The sequence below is a fragment of the Coturnix japonica genome, chromosome Z, assembly GCF_001577835.2.
Source record: "Coturnix japonica isolate 7356 chromosome Z, Coturnix japonica 2.1, whole genome shotgun sequence".
Taxonomy (NCBI): domain Eukaryota; kingdom Metazoa; phylum Chordata; class Aves; order Galliformes; family Phasianidae; genus Coturnix; species Coturnix japonica.
Genome location: NC_029547.1, coordinates 30,117,645 through 30,137,272, shown reverse-complemented (window position 1 = coordinate 30,137,272; position 19,628 = coordinate 30,117,645). Strand labels below are relative to the sequence as shown.

The following is a 19,628-nucleotide window of genomic DNA, read 5'->3' as shown; positions in this document are numbered from 1 at the left end:
AAAATCAGGGTGATGAGAAACTGAATTCAATCTTTTTTTGGTGCATGAATAGGAGAAAAACAGAGTCATTTATGGATTTATAATTTTTGAGAAAATTATTAGAAATTTATGACAATTTTTAGTTGAGAAGAAGAAGGACACGTGCTATTACCTGATCATGAACAGCTTACTGCTTTTGTTGTGTGCATTTATGTTCTCAGTCTATTATTAGTAGAGGATCACTAATCAACATTTCAAATCTGATTTATTTTTCCATCATTCTTCCTAATGCTGTTAAATCTTATTAATACACAGCCTGTGCATTTACTCTGTATTTAGGCAAACAGTGTGATTTGAAACAGATGAAGGAAAATAAAAAAGTTTCTAATTCAACAAGCTCACTAAACTATTACTCTCTGCATACAAGATGTGCTTTCAATATACAAAATAAGAAATCATCAAAGTGAAACAGATTACCGGTGACCACTCCTGAGCAAGCCACTTTGGGCAGTCAAATATATTGCAAGGTTGGACAACAGGCATCTTTGGAGTGTACATGCACTTCCATTCTTCCACGGGGCTAATATGCCCTTGAATGTCTTCCTCCACACATGAGACACTGCGGCTTTGAATGCCCCCTCCACAGGATGAGGAGCAGGCAGTCCAGGGTGTACTTTCCCATCTGGGAAAAAGCAAAACGTGACAGAAAAGAGTCAACAAAGGGAACCTCTGATGTTCCCATTACTGGCCCCATAAATGCATAAATGGTTACCTGAAGTTGTTTTTCTTTTATTTCAGTTACTCTCAGAAAAAATTTACACATAAGTGGTGATATCAACAAAGCACTCTAATAGGTGCTATCTTTAATTTACAGACTTAAATGTAAAAACCTCCTCTCTACATTAATTCTGACTACTAATTAACTACTACTAATTAACTGACTACTAATTTTATTATAATCTCTTTTATTTAGCTGATGGGATTATGTCTTCATAATTTGCCGCATTCTGAGAAATCTGTTACAAATTGCTAGAGGTTCACTCTGTTCCTGAACTTACAATGTTACTTTTGCTAGAAGAGGCAAAAAAAAAAAAAAGCAGTGCTTCTTTCAGCTGAAAAACTGAGTTATGGAGATAAAAAATAAGAGGATTGGAGGAAACTGTCAAAGAGAAGAAGAAGCTATATTGATAGGATATATAGCTGTGGATGTATAAATTACATAGGCCTTGTTTTCTTAGACCTGAAGCAGGGGGACTAATTCAGACACTACCTTTTCTCAACAGGTGCCATTTGAATGCTGTAATGACAAATCCACATTGCAGTGTGTATGGTCAGAAAAGCCATGAATAAGGCTTATTTTTTTACCCCCACAATGATGCATATACAATAATGTATGTATTGTTTTATATGCATATATGTCTGTCTGCATAAAATGCAGACTGGTATTTCCTCCTTTATATTCAAGCTGCTGTCACAGAAAGGATACAGGACCACTGTTACAATAGCTATGAGTGTGGCTATTTTTACTAGGAGATTTGAAAAAAAAAAGATACTTGAAATATTATTTTGGTCACAAGATTGTGGTTTTTTTCAGTTTTTAAATATTGTTGTAAGATCCCCATCTGTTCCTATTTCAGGAAAGAAAGAAAAAAAGTGGTAGGTGAGGATGTTTTTCTTGTAGTCACAACTAAGTAATTAGTCTCATTAAGTTAACCTCACATGATCACCGAAGTTGTTAAACAACATGAAAAAAAACTATCTTTCCCTCTGATTTTTCATTGTATCAGTCCATTTTATTCTTATCAGCTCCAGTACATTTATGCACAACCTGCACTTGGATAATGGCTTAAAGTGCTCTGAAATGGCATATATTAATTGTTGTTTATGAATGGTAAAGCCATCAACTAATTCTCTGTCTGAATGCAAAGAAGTGGTTAAATGATGTTTACACCATGTCATGGTGTGATCTCTATAAGCCCCATATGTCATAGCTGAGTACCATGACATTTATAATTCAAATGTGTTACCTGTGGATTTTCTGGACAAGTCTCAGTTAAGGTCTCAAACTATCACAAATATAACTGAAGAGAGTTCAAAGTGAAACTGGTAAGCAGCAGAAACTCTTGCCACCAGCCTGAGCCAGGCACTGGGCAGCTGTGGCTGGAATTTCTGCAGTTATTGGGAAAGGCTGCTGGGTGCCTCTGGCCACCTTGGCAATTCAGAGGTGCTTGAATCTAGGCAAGCAATTTGGTCCGACTGTGGGATTGTTTTGTGTTTGTTATTGTTGTTGTTGTTGTTAGTTTTTGAGCTTTTCCTGAGGTACCTGGGTTGAGAGAACAGGAATTTTTCGTCCCCTTGTCCTGGCCCTGACTCGTGACAGACCTGTGGTCTATCCACTCTCTGTTGTCTGTGCATCTGAGACTTGGTGAAGAGACCTGCCTCTGTCTCTTCCCTCTAGGACTGAGGGAGGGAGACTGGAGCCCTGCTTGTGGATTCATAGGATCAGATGTGAGTAGAGGGGGGGTAAATGACCCGGACAGCAGTTGCAGCCTGAGCTTCTGGCAAAAATGTTACAAGAAGAGTGGCCAGGAGAGTGGATGTAAAGGGACTGTTGTGAGGTGAGAAAACAGAAAAGCTTGAGAAACTATATCAGGCTTTTGATCGCTTTCAGTGTTAATGAAAGCCAAACACCTCAGGGCATTTTAATCCTTCATCTTGGATTTTCGTCAGATGTAAAAAAGCCTCTGCCCAGCTGCCAGCTGAGGATTCTTTTTCCTTAAATACAATCCTTCCACTGTTAAGTGCTGCTGAATCATCCACTGATACATGCTTGTTTTTGTCAGTGTGCAAGGTCTTTGAACACATTTGAAATAAAATATAGCATTCTCAAAGCTAGTCTTATATCCTGCATAAATATTCTAGCTTCTATATTCCCTAACAACAGAGATTTAATTTTTGAAGTTCGTAGTTATGTGTGTGTGTGTTTTTTAATAAAAAACACAGAAAAAAAGTGTTCCAGAAAAAAAGTGTGAAGGGCTACTTTGAAAGTAATACCTTCTATTTTATCACATTGGCACACAAAACCAGAGGTAGATATTGGTGGCATGGCAGTAGAGGCCAAATCTTCCCACCAATATTCCACTACATGTTGCTGCCTTTTGACAGATGGCAGCAGAGGGGCACCCTGACACAATGGCATCTGACATTGATGTGCAGATGGAACAATGAGGTGGCAATGAATTCCTCCATGCAGAAAAAAAAAATGGCACCCACTGACATTCACTGACACTTGCTGAATGCTTATGGAGACCAAACAGTAGGTATGAGCACAGTGAGGTGGTGGATTGTGCATTTCAGCAGTGGCAACAGTGATGTGGGTCACATCCACTGGTGCACATTGTTATGAATGCAGTGTACAGGCTCTTGTTCATCACTGAGGAAAATGCAGAGCTAATGGTGGTGACTATGTTGAAAATTGTGTTTGCTGATGAGAACTTGCTCTACCAAAAAGTGTTCTTGTGCTACTTGTAACTGCTGTTGTTTCCATGAAAATAATTAGGAAGTGTACTTTTGGAGCAACCTATGTACTCTTACTAATGACTCACACATAAAGATTGCTAATATGAATAGCAGCTACAGTTTATGAAATAAGCTATTCTCCTCCTTGTCTTTTCAATCAAGTTGGGATAAGCTTGTGATTTGTTGTGGACCCTGTGCACTTACGCAGGAAGTCCTCACTGCGATTTGATGGAGATCACTTCCTCACCATGGTGAGACTAATGGTATGGCAGAGTTTTTTTCTGTTGCATAATAGATATCATGGGACACAATAAGTTAATTCAGTACTACTGCATGTCCCAGCAGTGTTTCAGAATCACCTGGTTATTATCCCTCATTCATCAAACATTTTTACCAGCACAAACATTATTACCTGCTTTAAAAGTAATTGCTCATGTAATTATCTTCATTAAAATCTCAAGTCTTACATTAAAGACATTTTAATTGTGAGATAATTAATAATATGCATCGTGCCTTGATTCCATTTCTGTCCCCGATCTCTGAGCTGTCAGAGGAACCAACAGATTAATGCCCCTGAGAAAGGCATTAGTGTGGGTTTTCTTGATCAGAACACAACACTAATACTGTCTGAAATAAAAATCTCACAGTTTATAAGCATGCAAGAAACAGAAACATCAGACGGATAGAAGGTATGATATTTCATTTTACAGTCATGTTCAGATTTGAGTAAAGGGAGGGAAAAGGAAAGGTGATAGAGAAAAGGATGGAGGGATGGGGGAATACTGTGGGAAGAGAGAAAGGGACCACACATTTAATAAAGCCATGTTAGTGCTTTGGTTAGAATATTGTTTCTGTTCTGCAGCAATAGAATTTATAACAACAAAGTTAGTAGTTGAACATTTTTGGGTTAATCTGCAGGAGTTCACAGCAAAAAGAAAGCAGCATCTGTTATCTTATTTTGAGAGCAAAGCAGAATTGCAGGGAAGAGGAAAAATCAATAAACGTATTAGCTAATCCTAGCATCTGGTTGATTGTTTTACATACCGAGGAAGGGGATGGTAGAGGTCATAGGGCATGATCTGCTTGTATCCATCACTGTTAGGAACAATAATGCCAACCCTCTGAGTAGAAGGTACACATAATAAAATAAATACTAAATGATTACTTTATACAACTTTTTACACAACATTACAAAAACAAAATCAAAACAGAGAACCAAAGAAGATATTTTATGTAAGTTGCTATGACATTAAAACACATGCTTTCATCTTACAGTTTCCAAGTCATTAAATAATAAACCATGAATTACTACTCTGTTTTAATGAATATACTAATTTTTTACTAAGAACCAGCCTACTATCACAAAATTATCCATATGAATTTTTTAATTACTTGACTTTCTCGGTTATAATTTGTCATAAGAAAAAAAAAATTCTCACATGATAATTAGATTGGAAGTGATCACTGATGATAACAGACCCTCTGTCCAGTTCAGAGAGCTCTATATTAAACCCTTTTTTAGTTACTTTATGGTTGTTTCTGCCCTTCAGATAAGACTTCTGCTTTTACAGAAGCTGGGATTAGGGACTGAAAGTACTCCCATGCAAGAATTCATATCCTCTGTTCTATCTTTCCACCTTAAATCCACCCAATTTCATTCACCTTCAGAATTGGTCTCTTCATTTGGATTTACCTTGAAGACAGTAAAAGCTGGAGAGAAGAGTAACCTGTCAGGGCTTCTGTTTTTTGTTGTTGTTGTTTTTGGTTTGGTTTGCTTTTTTTTTTTTTTTTTTTTTTTTTTTCACTGTCAAGACAGTTTGGCAATAATGTAGATAAAAACTAGCAATTATCAGAACTGCTTATCATGACAGTAATCTGCAAGATGGATATCATTCGATGTATTTGCAAATATAAGATTTCATTGAACTGCTGGCCTGGAATGTCATACTTTTCCATTTTGATAGATTCTGACTCAGAGTAACTCTCTACCCTCATCCTCTCCCAGTTATCTGGCATGGCTATTAATGTCAAACATGATCCTAGAGCACCTCATATATCACCTCTGTCAGAGCCAGGGTGCAATAAGTGACTTGGGATGGGTGGACAGAACCATCAAAGAGTAAATACTAGGTGTAAAAGAATAGAGAACATGTCCCAGTCCAAGTAACAAAGAGAGGAAACTCACTGAAAAGAATGAAGGTGGTGTTTGAGAGTATTATACAGAAGAGAGATGATAGTTATGTTGCCGTGGATTTCTGAAAGGAGGAAGGATAAAAGGAGGGGGAAGGGAAAAAGTATTCTCTATTCTCAAAAGAGTTCCTTCTAAGTGGTCTAAATATTCAGAGGAGACTTGACATACTAACACACATATATATATATTTGTGCAATTTGACCGTGACAGAAGGATAGATTCCATTGTGTTTTCACAGAGAAGAGTCAGCATTAGGTCAGTGTGTTGGAATTTTCCAGCTAATGTGCTGAAAGGTGCAGAAACCCCATGAGTGTGTTATAGGGACCTGGATGGCTCTGTATCAGTTTATAAATCTCTGCAGTCACAGGAGTCCCTTATGTGGGTCTGCATATTTGTATCCAGAAAGAATTGCCCATCTCCACAAAATGTAAAAATGCAGAGGATGGCGGATTTGGTCCAGGGATACTCTGAGAAGATAAATAGGTCATTTATTCTACAGCCACCCAGCAAGTCATTCTATGGTCACCTAGCAAGTCTTTTCAGTTTTAGTTTGATTGGTTAATGCCTGCAAAAGTTTGAGAAAATCCAGTTTTATGTTAAAAAGATGGAAAGAAACTTTTTTTTTTTTTTTTTTTTTTTCCCTTCTTCATTTCATTTTCCTTTTTCTTTTGGTTCATACTTTTGAGAGTCTGCTGTTTTCCTGACTGTTCTACCACTGCTGCTGAAGATCTACTCTGAAGCCTTTTGCACTTTCCAGCTCATCATCTTGCTGAGGATTGGTTGGAAAAAAGATTAATATCCCAAGTTCAGAAATGAAATAATTATACTGTAAAAGCACCTAGTGCCTACGAAAGAAACAGATTTCAAAACATTTCTCTCTCATTGCAGTGAGAAATATTTTCTTTCTAATAAACATTGTCTGTATGCATAATCCAGGTCTGCATGTATTAGAATGCATAATATCCAAGGCCATTCCAATGGAAATAACTGTACTACATCCAAACACTGTTATGAAGATTAAATAACATTTACAAAGCACTAAATTAATATTGTCATTGGAAAGGCTTGACACTCAAAGAATTCTACATTCATAAAGTGCATTTCTGTAAACCATATAAAGCTCCACAGAATTACTGACGTTGCCCCTTGTGCATGTGAGAGGCTGCCAAAGGTTCACACACTGGATCTCACAGATTCAGGTAAGCTCCACGGTCAAAGTGAGGACAAAGCCCCTGACACTGATATGAAAAGATTACATTTATGGTTTTAAATATCCATTTGAAGACAAAGCAGAAAAGCATTTGGTTAGTGCACCATTAATGGCAACTGCATCTTTGTAAGCTAGTCTTATGGACGGGGTGGTTGTTTTTTTTTTTTTTTTTTGTTTGTTTGTTTTTTTTTTTGCATGTGTGCATTCATAGTTCACAGAAAAAAAAAAGCTGACCTAAGCAAAGTATAGAAGAAGTACTGCCTAGATGATTTTGGTGAATCTGCACCTCTTCAGTAGACAGAGTGGCTTAAATTCCATGAACCTATCAACACATCATAATCCTACAAAAATATGGAAAAGATCTAGGATATGGGCTTTGTTCACTGTGCAGTACTTGGACAACACAAAGAGGATAATGTGCTAAATAAGCTACTAATGAGCTTAACAGAGAGAGCTACTAATAATTTTTCTGCTGCACTGAGATTTCTGGATGGCATTGAAGTAGCAGATGGGATTAATTTATACGACACCCAGAATAAACTTGGTTCAGAAGGAGCAGGGGAGCATGAAGCAGTTGTGAAGTACTGTTGTGTCCCTCATGCCTGAAACCTCTCATGTCTCTCAGACCTACACGCTGTGTCCACATATTCTGCAGATTGGTTTGTTTTCCTTCTGAGTACTGACAGTGACTGTAAAATTGCTCTTCCAAGGCATATGTTCAGCTGGAGCTGGAACTGCACATGCCAGAGGTGGGTGTGTTGTACCTAGGTCTGCCATCCATGCAAATACTTATTTGAAAGTATTCCTGCACAGCTTTCTCCACTCAAGCTAACCCCTTAGCATAAATGGCAAGCTTGAACATCTCTGTTCTGTAGCTCCCTGATAACACTCTTGAACTACGTGTTAGCCCCTCCTGCCTCCCTTTTCTGCATGTCCCTGGCTCTTGTGTTAGCACCTGCCAAGCTGAGCAGGGACATGGCGACTGAGAAAGGCTGACTGCACTCCTGGAATTGCTACTCCTTTCCCAATGGGGACTCATGCAAAAACTCATGAAGTGAAAGGAAAACCTGGGAGATATGAAAAAGTTCATCATGTAACATAAGACGAGGATTTAGCATCCAAGCCATGAATCCCAAGAGAGCTCTGATTGTCACTAGACAGATTACAGGCTTGTGAAAAAGTCTCAAATTTAACTTTACAAATCTTGTCACTAGGTTGGTGCATGATACGAGTTGGCACAATGCTCAGTAGTGATAAAACAGAATGTCATCACCTTCTGCTACAAGATCACTGTCTGCCTTGAGAAAAAGATATCAAAATCCCTAAAAAGATGGTATTTGCTAAGGTTTCCATGTGCTGGTCTTTAAAATTATCAGAGTTTCTAGTCATTGCTAGGATTGATGACATCTACTGCAATACCTTAGTACAGGCAATGTTGGTTTTGAACGCTTACTTTTGAAAGTACTGAGTGTAGTAATTCTCAGATACACTACCAGTCTGAATACCATTGTGTTAATTCCTTTAAGCATCAGTGATTTAATGATTAGCTATTGATCAGTATGGGACTTGAAGATTTATGATGTATTTTGTTTTTAATGATTTCTAATGATCTTTGCAGGTTGGTAGAAGGCAACTATCCCCTACCTAAACATTTTTAAAATGGACTCTCATTGGATATTTAATTAACCAGTGTGAGATATTGTTGAGAAAGCTTTACTTTTGTGCCACCCTCCAGAAACCTCACATTTTAGACAGCAAATTCAGCACAATACTTCATCTTTATAATAAGTTACTTCCTTATGGTGTACAGAATTGAAATGCTGGAAAACATGGTTTAATGATCGCTGCCACACACTACTAAATTCTAAGCACTTTACAGAACTTGAAATAGGTGTTACTACTTCAAAGCAGCAAAAATACCTACTTCCTGTTGCACCACTTCTGTAATGCTTCTGAAAATCTTCACCTTTCTAATTCTGCTTATTATTTTATGCAGGTTTGGATATAGACTGATGTAGACAAGTACAGAAATTTGTTGTGTTAACAATGGACTTTCCAGTGCAAATATCTTTTAGTGACCGCCTCACTACTTGCTTTAATTTTGTTCTCTTCTGGATGAAGGATGCAATAAAACAGACTATTTACCACAACTTCACATTGGACAGACAGATATCTCTGTTTGATGCTTACTACAGTGCAAGGACTTCCTCCTCAACTTGTGATTACCTGATGCATCCTGATTCAATCCTCACAAATTTTTTTTCTTCTTCTTTTTTTTTTTTTTTTTTTTCCTCCTTATCTTTTGTCTTTCTTTAATATAAATTACCTCCTGAATTTTCTCTGCTATTCATATATTTGCTCTGATGGATGTTTCCTGGCCCACCCTTCCTGCCTGTTCTGACAAACTCTTTTCATAGCTTAATTTAAATGCCTTTTGCCCTACCCAACAATCCTAGTTTTTGCCTATTTGACTTGAAAAGAAAATTACTTCTTTATGCATTAGGAGTATCTGCAGATGGTCTGTACCCTACGCTTGAACTTAGTTGACTCTGGTTACCCTCCTCCAGCCTCCTCCAAAAGCTACACATCTTTCCTCTGCTGGGGGCCCCAGATCCAGACATAGTACTCCAGGTGAGGTCTCTCAAGGGCAGAGCAGTGAGGGATAGTCGTCTCCCTTGCTATGTTGGCCCTTCCTCTTTTGGTACAGCTCAGGGCACCATTGGCAATCCAGGCCACAAGTGCACGCTGCTGGCTCACATTGAGGTTTAATATACCAGGACCCCTAAGTCCTTCTCTGAAGAGCTGCTCTCAAGGAGTTCTTCTCTCAGGCTGTATACACATCTGAGATTAACCTTGACCCAAGTGCAAAAACTCAATTTGGTGTCATCAGCAAATTTGCTTAGGGGTATAATAGTTAAGTGAGAATGCCAAAAGAGAAAACCGTGATGGGAAAGAAAACAAGCTTGCATTTTTTCTGGAGGACTCCACAAACCATGCATGCTTGAGAATTCTTTCAGATCTTTGGGTACTGAAAATCTTGCTTGAACTTCAGAATTTTCCAAAGTTTTCCCACCAGTTCTACCATCATTTCTGTTTGTGAGCTTACTGATAGTGTTCTAGAAGATTCTAGGGTTATTGCTTGTGCAGACTGGGCTGGCATATTCAGCAAAGTGACAAAACAGCCACTTGCTAGAGGCTTGCTGTTGCGATGCTTTTGAGACAACTGCTGCATGAGTTAGAGTCTTTGCTAAAGTTGCCTTTGGAAATCTTTATACAGCATTGAAATGCCCTGGTAAAAACATCAGGAGAGCTTTTGTGACTCAGAGAAGGACATATTAATGTGTTTCAGAGATAGGTAGGACGTAAACAATAGAACAGATAGGTAAAAACAAAGCATGACGCGGCTGGGAATACAACCTAAAAGCTGAAGATGAAATCTAGAAGCAGCAGTGATTTTACTCCAGAGGGTACCTCACAGTGATGAGTGGCATAAAAATCTTCAACACATTTGTGAAAATTGCTTTTTGGAGGAATGCCTTTGAATTATAAAAGGAATGGTATGTTCAATTTACAGCATGTCAGATTTGTTCTGTATGTCTTTAGCACGCCCTGTTAAGTCAAGTTTAAACAGACTTCTTTTTCTCAGAGCAGAAAAAAAATCCTTTCTCCTTTTATTAGAAGATATCAGTCAGGAGGATACTGATGACAGCTAAAAACACCTCTACAAACCCTCAAGACTGTAAAGTTTTGGATAGTTAAAAGACTCACAATTAACTGAAGACTTGAAATAAGTGCATTGCATGGAGCCATGCTGAAGGGGATAGACTTGATAAAATTGACATAACCTTTCACTCACTGCTTCTACTCTAATATAAAAAACTGTATTTCCCACCCCTTCAAAAAAAAAAAAAAAAAAAAAAAAAAAAAAAAAAGATCAATTTTCCACATTGCTCAGCCTCATTTTTTTTATTTTTTATTTTTTATTTTTTTACTAGTCATAATGCGAATGCTGATAATTATTTTTCATAGTGAGCACAATAAAGTGGAAAGTTTTCACACAGTAGGCCTAAAGAGATAAGTAATTGGAAGTTTACACGACAGTCATAATATTCATCTTATCTTCTCTTTCAGACTGTCCCTTGCTGAAAATTCTCATGTAACCTCTCTGTCTTGGTTGTTTTATTCAGCGTCGCTGTAGTCTTCCAAAATTATTTTTTGAGGCATTCACTGACATACCATAAGAAGACACAGCAGCCACTAATCAGATATGCCTCACTGGAACTGAGTTTGCCAGGAAAAAGAACTGTGATCTTTGTTTTATACTGGAAGAGCAGAATGTTGTCACATGGCAAATGCTCTACAGTGCCGAGATGCCTCCTCCTTCACAGTCCCAACCCTTTGTTCTGCCTCACCTACGCCCTTCCTGACTATAAGAAAGCACTGAGATTCCAGAGGTTACTGCAGATATCCTCTTTTTTTGTCCATTGTTGGTGATTGAATTCTTTACAAAGACACTTTTGGAAATAATCGTTTGCAATTTGGCATTCTGTGAGGATGTCTCCAAAAAGCCAATTGCTTTCTGTTACTGCCTGTACCCCAGGATGGCAGAGCCGTGCTTCCAAATGACTCCCCTTCCCCTCTGGGTCTTTATATCAACAACTTTGCCCTGGTATGTCTTACATAAAACAAAAATTGCTTCCTGAAATCTGCCCAGAAGTTATTTTTTTTCCTCTATGCAGTTGTCTTAGTATTTACACATGTCATTTAAATTTATTGGGAAAAGCATGGAAAATACCCTCAGTACAAATTCCTGAGGCAAAATGCGCATTTGACTCAGAGCTGTATTTAACCTCCGCCCCCCACCCCCCTCCCCAAAATAGCAACTTAGGTTTTAAGAAAAAAACAAACAGTTATATCAAGTTGTTTTCTTACTGCTACCATAAAATATGAATCTTAAAGACAGAACCCATATTAATTCACATCTTTCAGCAACCGTGTTTTCTGAGGCACTCATATATATGTCTATATGTCTCCCTGATCAGACCCGGACCCTACCTTACTGACATTTGCTTAAAAAAATTCAAAGGCGTCATTTCTGATTTGAGGAAGCCACCAAGGAAAACATACAGGGTATTTTCTATAGTAAAGTTTCTAATTGGCATTATTAATATATTTAAGTAGCCTGAAAAAAACTGTGTGTGTGTGTATATATATATATATATATATATAAATATACACATATATACTTGGTGGAATGAACTAGAACAAGTGAAACTAAATACTGAACTGGGCAGAACACTGCTAAATAAAAATAGTCTTGTTGCATTGTGGGAAGGCAATCATTTCTGAGTACATGCTCAACAGGAAATACTTTTCACGTAGCCCTACTTAAGTTGAATTCTTCATGTAATATGCTTAAGGCATCCTAATGAAAAAGATGATAAAATATGTAAGTTAAAGAATGTGCAATACTGTTGAAACAATACTGAATTTTGAGATTTGGTATTTTCACTTAATAATTCAGGGAAATTTTCATTTCTAACTGCCTGATAATATATCTAGCTTTTAATTTGTTGCAACAAGAGCTGCCATTAAAAATGAATTTACCAGAGAAAAGGAGTATAAACTGTCATACATTTTGGTTTCATATATCTTTAGTGATGAAGAAATTGGAGTGTTATCTGTAGTTATGAAAATCACTTTAATGCAAGCTTTTTAGAAGAGATAAAATGAATGTCCTTGAGCTTGGACAGGTTTTTCTGCTCTGATAATGCCACAACGCTTACCTAGTCTGAAGCTGTTACAGTTGGTTTGGGAAGAAATTACCCCCAGTCATGTAATCATCATCCCAGCAGTTTCTAAAAGCATCCTTCTTCTCCTGGCTTTTTTTTTTTTTTTTTTTTCCTGATGGAAACCCCCAGTAATCTGAAAGGCTATAATGTATTTTCATGTAACATTTGATTGTGAAATCTTTATCAAACTTGATGTAAAGCTACTCTAGAAAGAAAGGATCAGATGAATAAGTGGACATCTCCTTATGTACGGTTGCTGAGTTGCCTTCGAATGTCTTTTAGCAAAGCCACACAAGAGGACCAAGAGGTTTAGATTACACAAATAAATGCTTGAGGTTTGTGAGTGGTCACAGACTGACTTTCATTGAAGTTCAGGGAAGTCAGTGCAACAAAAGACCATTCCTTTCTGTGGTTTTGTTCCTCTTCTTATACACGGGAAATCTGACTCCACGATCTTGATATTTTTACTATTAATCTTCCATGGAAGAATGTTTGACATGGAGGTAGAGAGGGTTTTGTGTGCAGGCTCAAGTTGCAGCAAATCCCCATGTTACATTTTTTACTAGCTGCCATGACTGCAACTATATTTTTTATCAAGAAGAAAACATAAACACAAACAATAGTAATTAAAAAAATAAAAAAAGCCTCTGATTCCTCTAATTTTGCAGGCAATCATTTTCCAACATTTTTACCCCACCTCTCTAAGACCTAAGGGATATGTGTTGATGATGGACAATTTTTTTTCTCTTTCTTTATAATGATTAATGAGGCAAAATGCAATCTGTGAGGAAGAAACAACCAATTGCAAATCCAGCTCCAGTAACGTGCAGGTGCTGAACTGAGGTCTTTTTCTATACAATAGTTCTTGAACATGAGAAGAAGGTTGAAATACTCTGTAGGTTGAATGACATAGTCAACAGCAGTAACAAAATATTTTCTTACTTCACATTTTTAAACTGGACTCAACATTAGAGCCAACTGACCTTGCAGGACAAGGATCCAGGTTACATTCCTGAAGTTTTGGCTTTGGCTTGATATTTTCAGGGTAGTAGTGACAGTATTGATCTGCTACTACCCGATTGCTCCTCAGATCAAAACACTCAGCAGAAGTCAGTTGATAACCTGTAATACACAGTGGGTGAAATAATATGTAGTGTTTTTCTTGTTTCTGTCTGAAATACATGTAAGTTTTGTTTTTGTAAAAGGCTAGCTGAAAATATGCGTGATTTTGCCACAGCAGCCACAGTTTTACAAAGTTAAAAATAACAGCTTTATTTACAAAAATTCACGCATCATAAAACATTCAAAACTTAAATATCTAAAATGCTGGACCAAAGGATAAGTAGTTACTAATGCTGATGACTTCTGTAGTTTGAGATATCCTCCTAACTGATCATAGGATATGCTTAAATGTAATGCAAAAACTTGCATCCATCTCATTAGGTGGTATCTTTTTCAAATACCCTCAGAATGTTAGGAGGATCTAGCAGACATTGAACAAACATGATCTTGCCTGCTCTAATTATGTGCAGTAAGAAACCAAGGGTAACCAGTATGGTCATTACAAAATCAGATGTCTAAAGCAAAAAGAAAAAACAGAGTCTGAGATTTATTGGACACTGAGATTCCTACATGCAGTTTCATTTCAGAAGGGTAAAGCTGCTGATTAAGGTGAGTGAGAAATGAAGAAGGGAGACATCCTGTGATTCCAGAGTGGGTGCAAATCCCATAAGTCCTTTATATCTGACAGCTGTAGAATGAGGTGCAATCATGTGAATATTCAAATGTATTAAGTACAGAGTCTAAAGGATGAAAAAATGCAAAGGATACTACCACTGTTATTACATCTCACCCCTCTTTTAGCTGTAAATACTTTCATACATAGATTTTGCCTGTTTTAAAGGAGTAAATCTCAGTTTAGAGGTTGGAACAGATATGTGTACATATGACTGCTGTTTATCTTGCTCCACAGCTGCTGCTCTGAACAGCTTTTCTTGTGTTCCCACATATGACTGTTTCTAGAATACAGTGGTAAATTTTTACCTCCTCCACAGGATGCTGAACAAGGGAAAAAATCAGTTTCTCTCCATCGATGAATAATAGGCTGATAGAAGATAAACTGGACCGAACTGTCAGCAGGACCAGCATAGACGATCTGAAAAAGGTGAAATGATAAAAGGTGAACCAGATATTAACACCAAACTCCCGATCTCAGTAGTATTATTGATTTTTCTTTTTTAATTTTTCTTTTTTTCAAGACAACTTAGAAGAGTTTCAGTACTGCCTTTTCTCCACATTTTCAACAAGTTGTACTGTTTAGGAAACACTGTTTTTCAATCTGTACTTCCTTTTCTTTTTTTTCCAAAAACAAAGAGACATCATCAAAGTTGAGACTGAAAAACAGAAGCAAAAATATGACAAATTGAGCTGACAGTATAATCTGGTTGTTTGTTTTGTTTTCTTCTGTAGATGGACAGAAACATGATTACAAATCAAAGTAAAACTTGAAGAGAGGGAAGAAGATGAAAATACTACAGAATATATTGAGGGCTGAAAGAGATCTGGCCCGCTGAGACTAAGGCTGCCCTTTTCTAATTAGAGTAAACAGTGACGTATACTCCCAACAGGAAAAAAAAAATACAGCTGTAGCAATACAGCTTCTTCAGCAAATGGGAGGCCTTCTGCATGGCTTAATATCGTTATGAGTTTGTGTGTCAGAAACAGGATATCTAATTCCTTGTGTGAGAATAGTGCATTAATCACACACTTCAGAAGGGTCTTTCTGGGCTCATGAAAGCCTCGTGCACTCTTGGGAAAAATATTCTGCTGTGCTTGAAGCCATTCAGGGAGGTCTCATATCTAAATGTGTAGAAAAAGAGTTGACTGGGGAGAATTCTGCCCTTACTCCTCGTTTTTTAAGGATCATTGGTGATTCTTAAACTGAGAAAACATACTTAGCAATAGGTCTTCACTGAATCATGAAGAACAGACTGAGGGCTCACATAGAGCCTACTGTAAAAGGAAAGAGATGAAGAAGAGTTCACGTGAAAAAATCAGGAAGACAGAAGAGTTACTCTCCCTGCAGACTATTCCTATGTGTCTGCAGAAGTATCTGTCAGTTCTGACACAGAGAAAAGGCAGAAGTCCATCTTTTCCAGTCCAAAGTAGAGGTCACTCATAGAGCCATGATAACAACACAGGCAGAAAAGCATTACAGTGAGCCATAGCAGTGAGCTAAAATGATACAAAACAAGCAAGTGAAAGAAGCATGCACAGTATCATTTATTTTTTTAAGGAATACTGTAAGCAGAAGAGGAACAATAATACGGTGATTCCATGCAGCAAAAATGTCTTTTTGAATTTTGTTTGACAGTTTGCTAAAGCTAAGATCTTGATCCAGGGCAAAACATCAGCCCAAGCCATGCAAGACTGAAAGTGAGACTTGACAGCTATGTGCTTTAAGAAATTTTTGTTGCTAACTTCCACACATTGAAATACTCAGATCTGGAGTGCAGTAACATTTTTGACCCTTGCTGTATTTGCAACATACTGCTAAATATGAGAAACGTGAGTGCTGAAAAAGCCCTCTTACTATCACAGTGAGTTTTGAATCCTTATGTCCCTGGATCACTGAACCATAAAAAATGGCATTAATTTTGCTTGCAAATAAAATCATATCTAAACATATTAATAGCAGACAACAGCAGTACTCAGAGTGTGGAGCAATCAACTCTACATTTGGGCACTGCAGTCCACTGGGAAACATCCTTGATTTCTAGGCTTCAGGGAATTTAGGAGTGTTCAGAACAACAGTGCATCTCTCATTAATTTGTAACACCAAGGATATCAACAGTGTTGTTAAGAGCTGGTTCAAATTTCAGTCCTCAGTCTATCCTTCAAAAATTAGCTGTCTAAGATTACAGCAACTCACAACTAGAAATGCATTTTTCTTGTAAAAATAGCTTCAAAAAACCATAGCCTGTAACCTGCTTTGTTACACTGGATTTTATAAAATATTATCTAGAATGGCACCACAAAGGTCCAAGCTGTTGCTCAGCCAACATTTAGGACTGATAGAAAACAGTCCTGATTTTAGGGATAACCACAGCATATTTAATGAAAACGACAAACTTCTGAACTGAAATAAAAAGGCAGCATAGTGTTTTTTGAATCATTCTGAGCATTCCTATGACCATAACTGCAGTATCTGATTTAATCTTTGTATTAAGTTTTTCCTGAAGCCTCTAAATTCAATCAGTTCACATAAAGAAACCAAAACCAAAACAAAACAACCCATCAAAACCAACCAGAAACAAAACTGTCACCAACAATCACCAAACCCAGTCCTTCCATGCTTGATTTTGGCAGCATGTGCCCGAACCATTTCTCTACATTTACTGAAGAACACAATAGTCATTTGCTTTGGTGGTTGTCAAATTTAATCAGCAGTTTATAACCAGCAGGGATAAACAAGAAGCTGTGAGTGTTAACTGTAGGGTTAACTCATGAAAAGTGTATTCAGTAATATGTTCACATTTAACAAAATTGTTGTGCTGAGGAGGGAGAAAATACAAACCTTACTTCTTGTGTGTGTGTGTCCTAAGCTAGAAGACAGGGAAAGAGGGTTATTACTGCATATTGTCCTTTGTCTCGTGAAATCTGATATAGTGTATTATGATCTAACTCCAGGCCAACATGGTTATTAGGAAACTTCAAATGGTTTTTCCACACTATTATTACAAATGTTTTCATGCAAGTGCCAAATCCCAAATCTTTGGGTATGATTTATTAATACCAAGTTTAGTGTTGAAATCTTCTAAGATAATATACAAAAAGCTGGGGATGAGGGTGTGGAGAACTGTCCTCTTGTGGCATGTGTAAACTCACAGCTTCTGTATAACACTTTCCTTTCTCTGCTTAGGGTGCTTTGATATTCCTGTTCTCATGCAGTGACACCTTACATTGAAAAGGAAAGAGGATGTGCAAGAGATTTGTTGCTGTTCATATTTTGTACTTGAAGCCAAAAAAGGAGTCATGGAAAATAACTGTATGGGCTTGTTTTAAACAACATAAAAGATACAGAGAGAGAAGCTGAAGGTTTTCAAGCATATTGTGTAACACAATAACACAAGACTGCATCATCATTCCCCTGAATTTGACTGTTAATTACCCTAGAGTGCTGACAGGACTTTCGCCTTTGAGCTCCAGGGAACATGTGTGCTGTACATTTCTGGATATCTATCTCTTGATCATGAGAGCCCTGTATTGTTTATAAATGGAAGACAGCTCTCTGCCACTTCTCCACCCACGTTCAAGGCCAGATAGAGAAATCACAGTGAAATTACATTGTCATCAATTTACCATGGATTATGTAAAGCATCTTAGAATCAGACTTGCTTACCATGCCCCAAACTAGGATTAAGATAGATAAGGTCACCCTTAGATGGATAAGATAATTTTTAAAGAGCCTTTAAACTAATACATGGAAAACAGAAACAGAATCTTTTCAAGGTTCAAATGTTATCTGAAATTCCCTCCAAAAGAACTAGACAGAATGCCAACACAATGAATTGGCTAGCATAGCTGGCAGCAATGAAGATGACTGTATTAGCTGCTACTTCTATGAACTATGATAATCTGTACAGAATTCCCTACAAATTACAACAGAAGCAGAAGCTTCTCAAATGAGGAGACAAGAGCAAAGCCAAATATTCCAAAACCTACCTTGCTGCATCTGTTCTAAAATCTGTGGATGCTGCTGTTAACACCCTACTCCCCCATGGAAAACACATTTCACCACTAACATCATGTTAGTCATGTAAAAGAATGCAACTTGAGTATAATTAGTCTGTAGTGCAGAATATTTATTACCATTAATTTAACCATGGTAATATCTATGAAATTAATGTAAAAAATTGAGATCATATTGTGACATATATGTCATAAAAATAAAAATTAAATAATTAAAAGGCAGTATTTTCCACAAAAATACTTTTTTTTGTAATGACAAAAACTGATTAAAAAATGGTGCCAAAGTATTATGTTACTTAAAAGTAATTAATTTTTGAAACTGATAATTTTGGAAATGTAAAGGATATCAGAAAAAATAATACACAATACATCCTGACAAAGTAATAGAAAATGACATATCTGTCTGTACTGTGTCAAATGCAAATGTCAAGGTAGGTTTTAGACCAGCAATATTTTAAACACGAATGTAAGATTAATGGTAACAAATCTCCAGATCCAGAAAGCATTAATTCAGTAGTATAATGTAACCTCTGAAGAGTATAGGAATGGAAATCATGTATGACACCATTTAGCTCACTTTCATGAAAGAGCTATTGTTGAAGCCACAGCAAGACATAAAATTTTAACAGAAGATTTAGAAGATGCTTCACGAGTAATCTGCAGAAATGCAGAACAGCAATCTCTGCCTCTGAATTTGGCTTGTAGGTGGAAAGGAAAAAGAGTGGAAATCTTTTAGGTCTCTGATAAGAGTGATGGTGTCCAAGCTTATCAATCCACTTCACCAAGGAATGCTTTAAGACAGGACTTCTTGTTTTCTTGTCAAATGAAAATTCACAAGAATTAAGTAGATCTTGCCATGGATTGATGCCTGGGTAAAAGAGAAAGGTCATTCTGCCTGCTTTTATATTGGCGGAAGGACTGTGGAATCCCACAAGGATGCATGCTAGGACATATACTCTTAGCCAGATTCCTAAAGGAAAAGAATAAAGGGTTGACAGTGAATTGAACAAGTTTGCTATTGAAAAAAAAAATAAATTATGCATGGTAGTAAATAGTGAAACTAGCTATGAGAAGACTTCAAAGCTTTGATTGACCAAATCTATTAAAAATGGATAATAATTATGCCTGTAGGGGACATTAATTATACATGCCTGTTATGCATGAAAAAGTCCTCTACATTAGCTTC

At 37.1% G+C, this 19,628-nt stretch overlaps 1 protein-coding gene across 3 annotated transcripts in view; it reads right to left on the bottom strand.

The window, feature by feature from the left end:
• Nucleotides 1-19,628, bottom strand: part of ADAMTSL1 (ADAMTS like 1) — a 382,509-nt gene that overhangs the window by 92,747 nt on the left and 270,134 nt on the right. For 2 of the 3 annotated variants that reach the window (XM_015849101.2, XM_015849103.2), the window contains 4 exons: nt 14,735-14,846; nt 13,675-13,813; nt 4,543-4,593; nt 457-661 (listed from right to left, as the gene is read on the bottom strand). In XM_015849101.2, coding sequence (XP_015704587.1) covers nt 457-661; nt 4,543-4,593; nt 13,675-13,813; nt 14,735-14,846 — 507 coding nt within the window. The remainder of the gene's footprint in view (nt 1-456; nt 662-4,542; nt 4,594-13,674; nt 13,814-14,734; nt 14,847-19,628) is intronic. The other variant, XM_015849102.2, reaches the window with a different exon arrangement.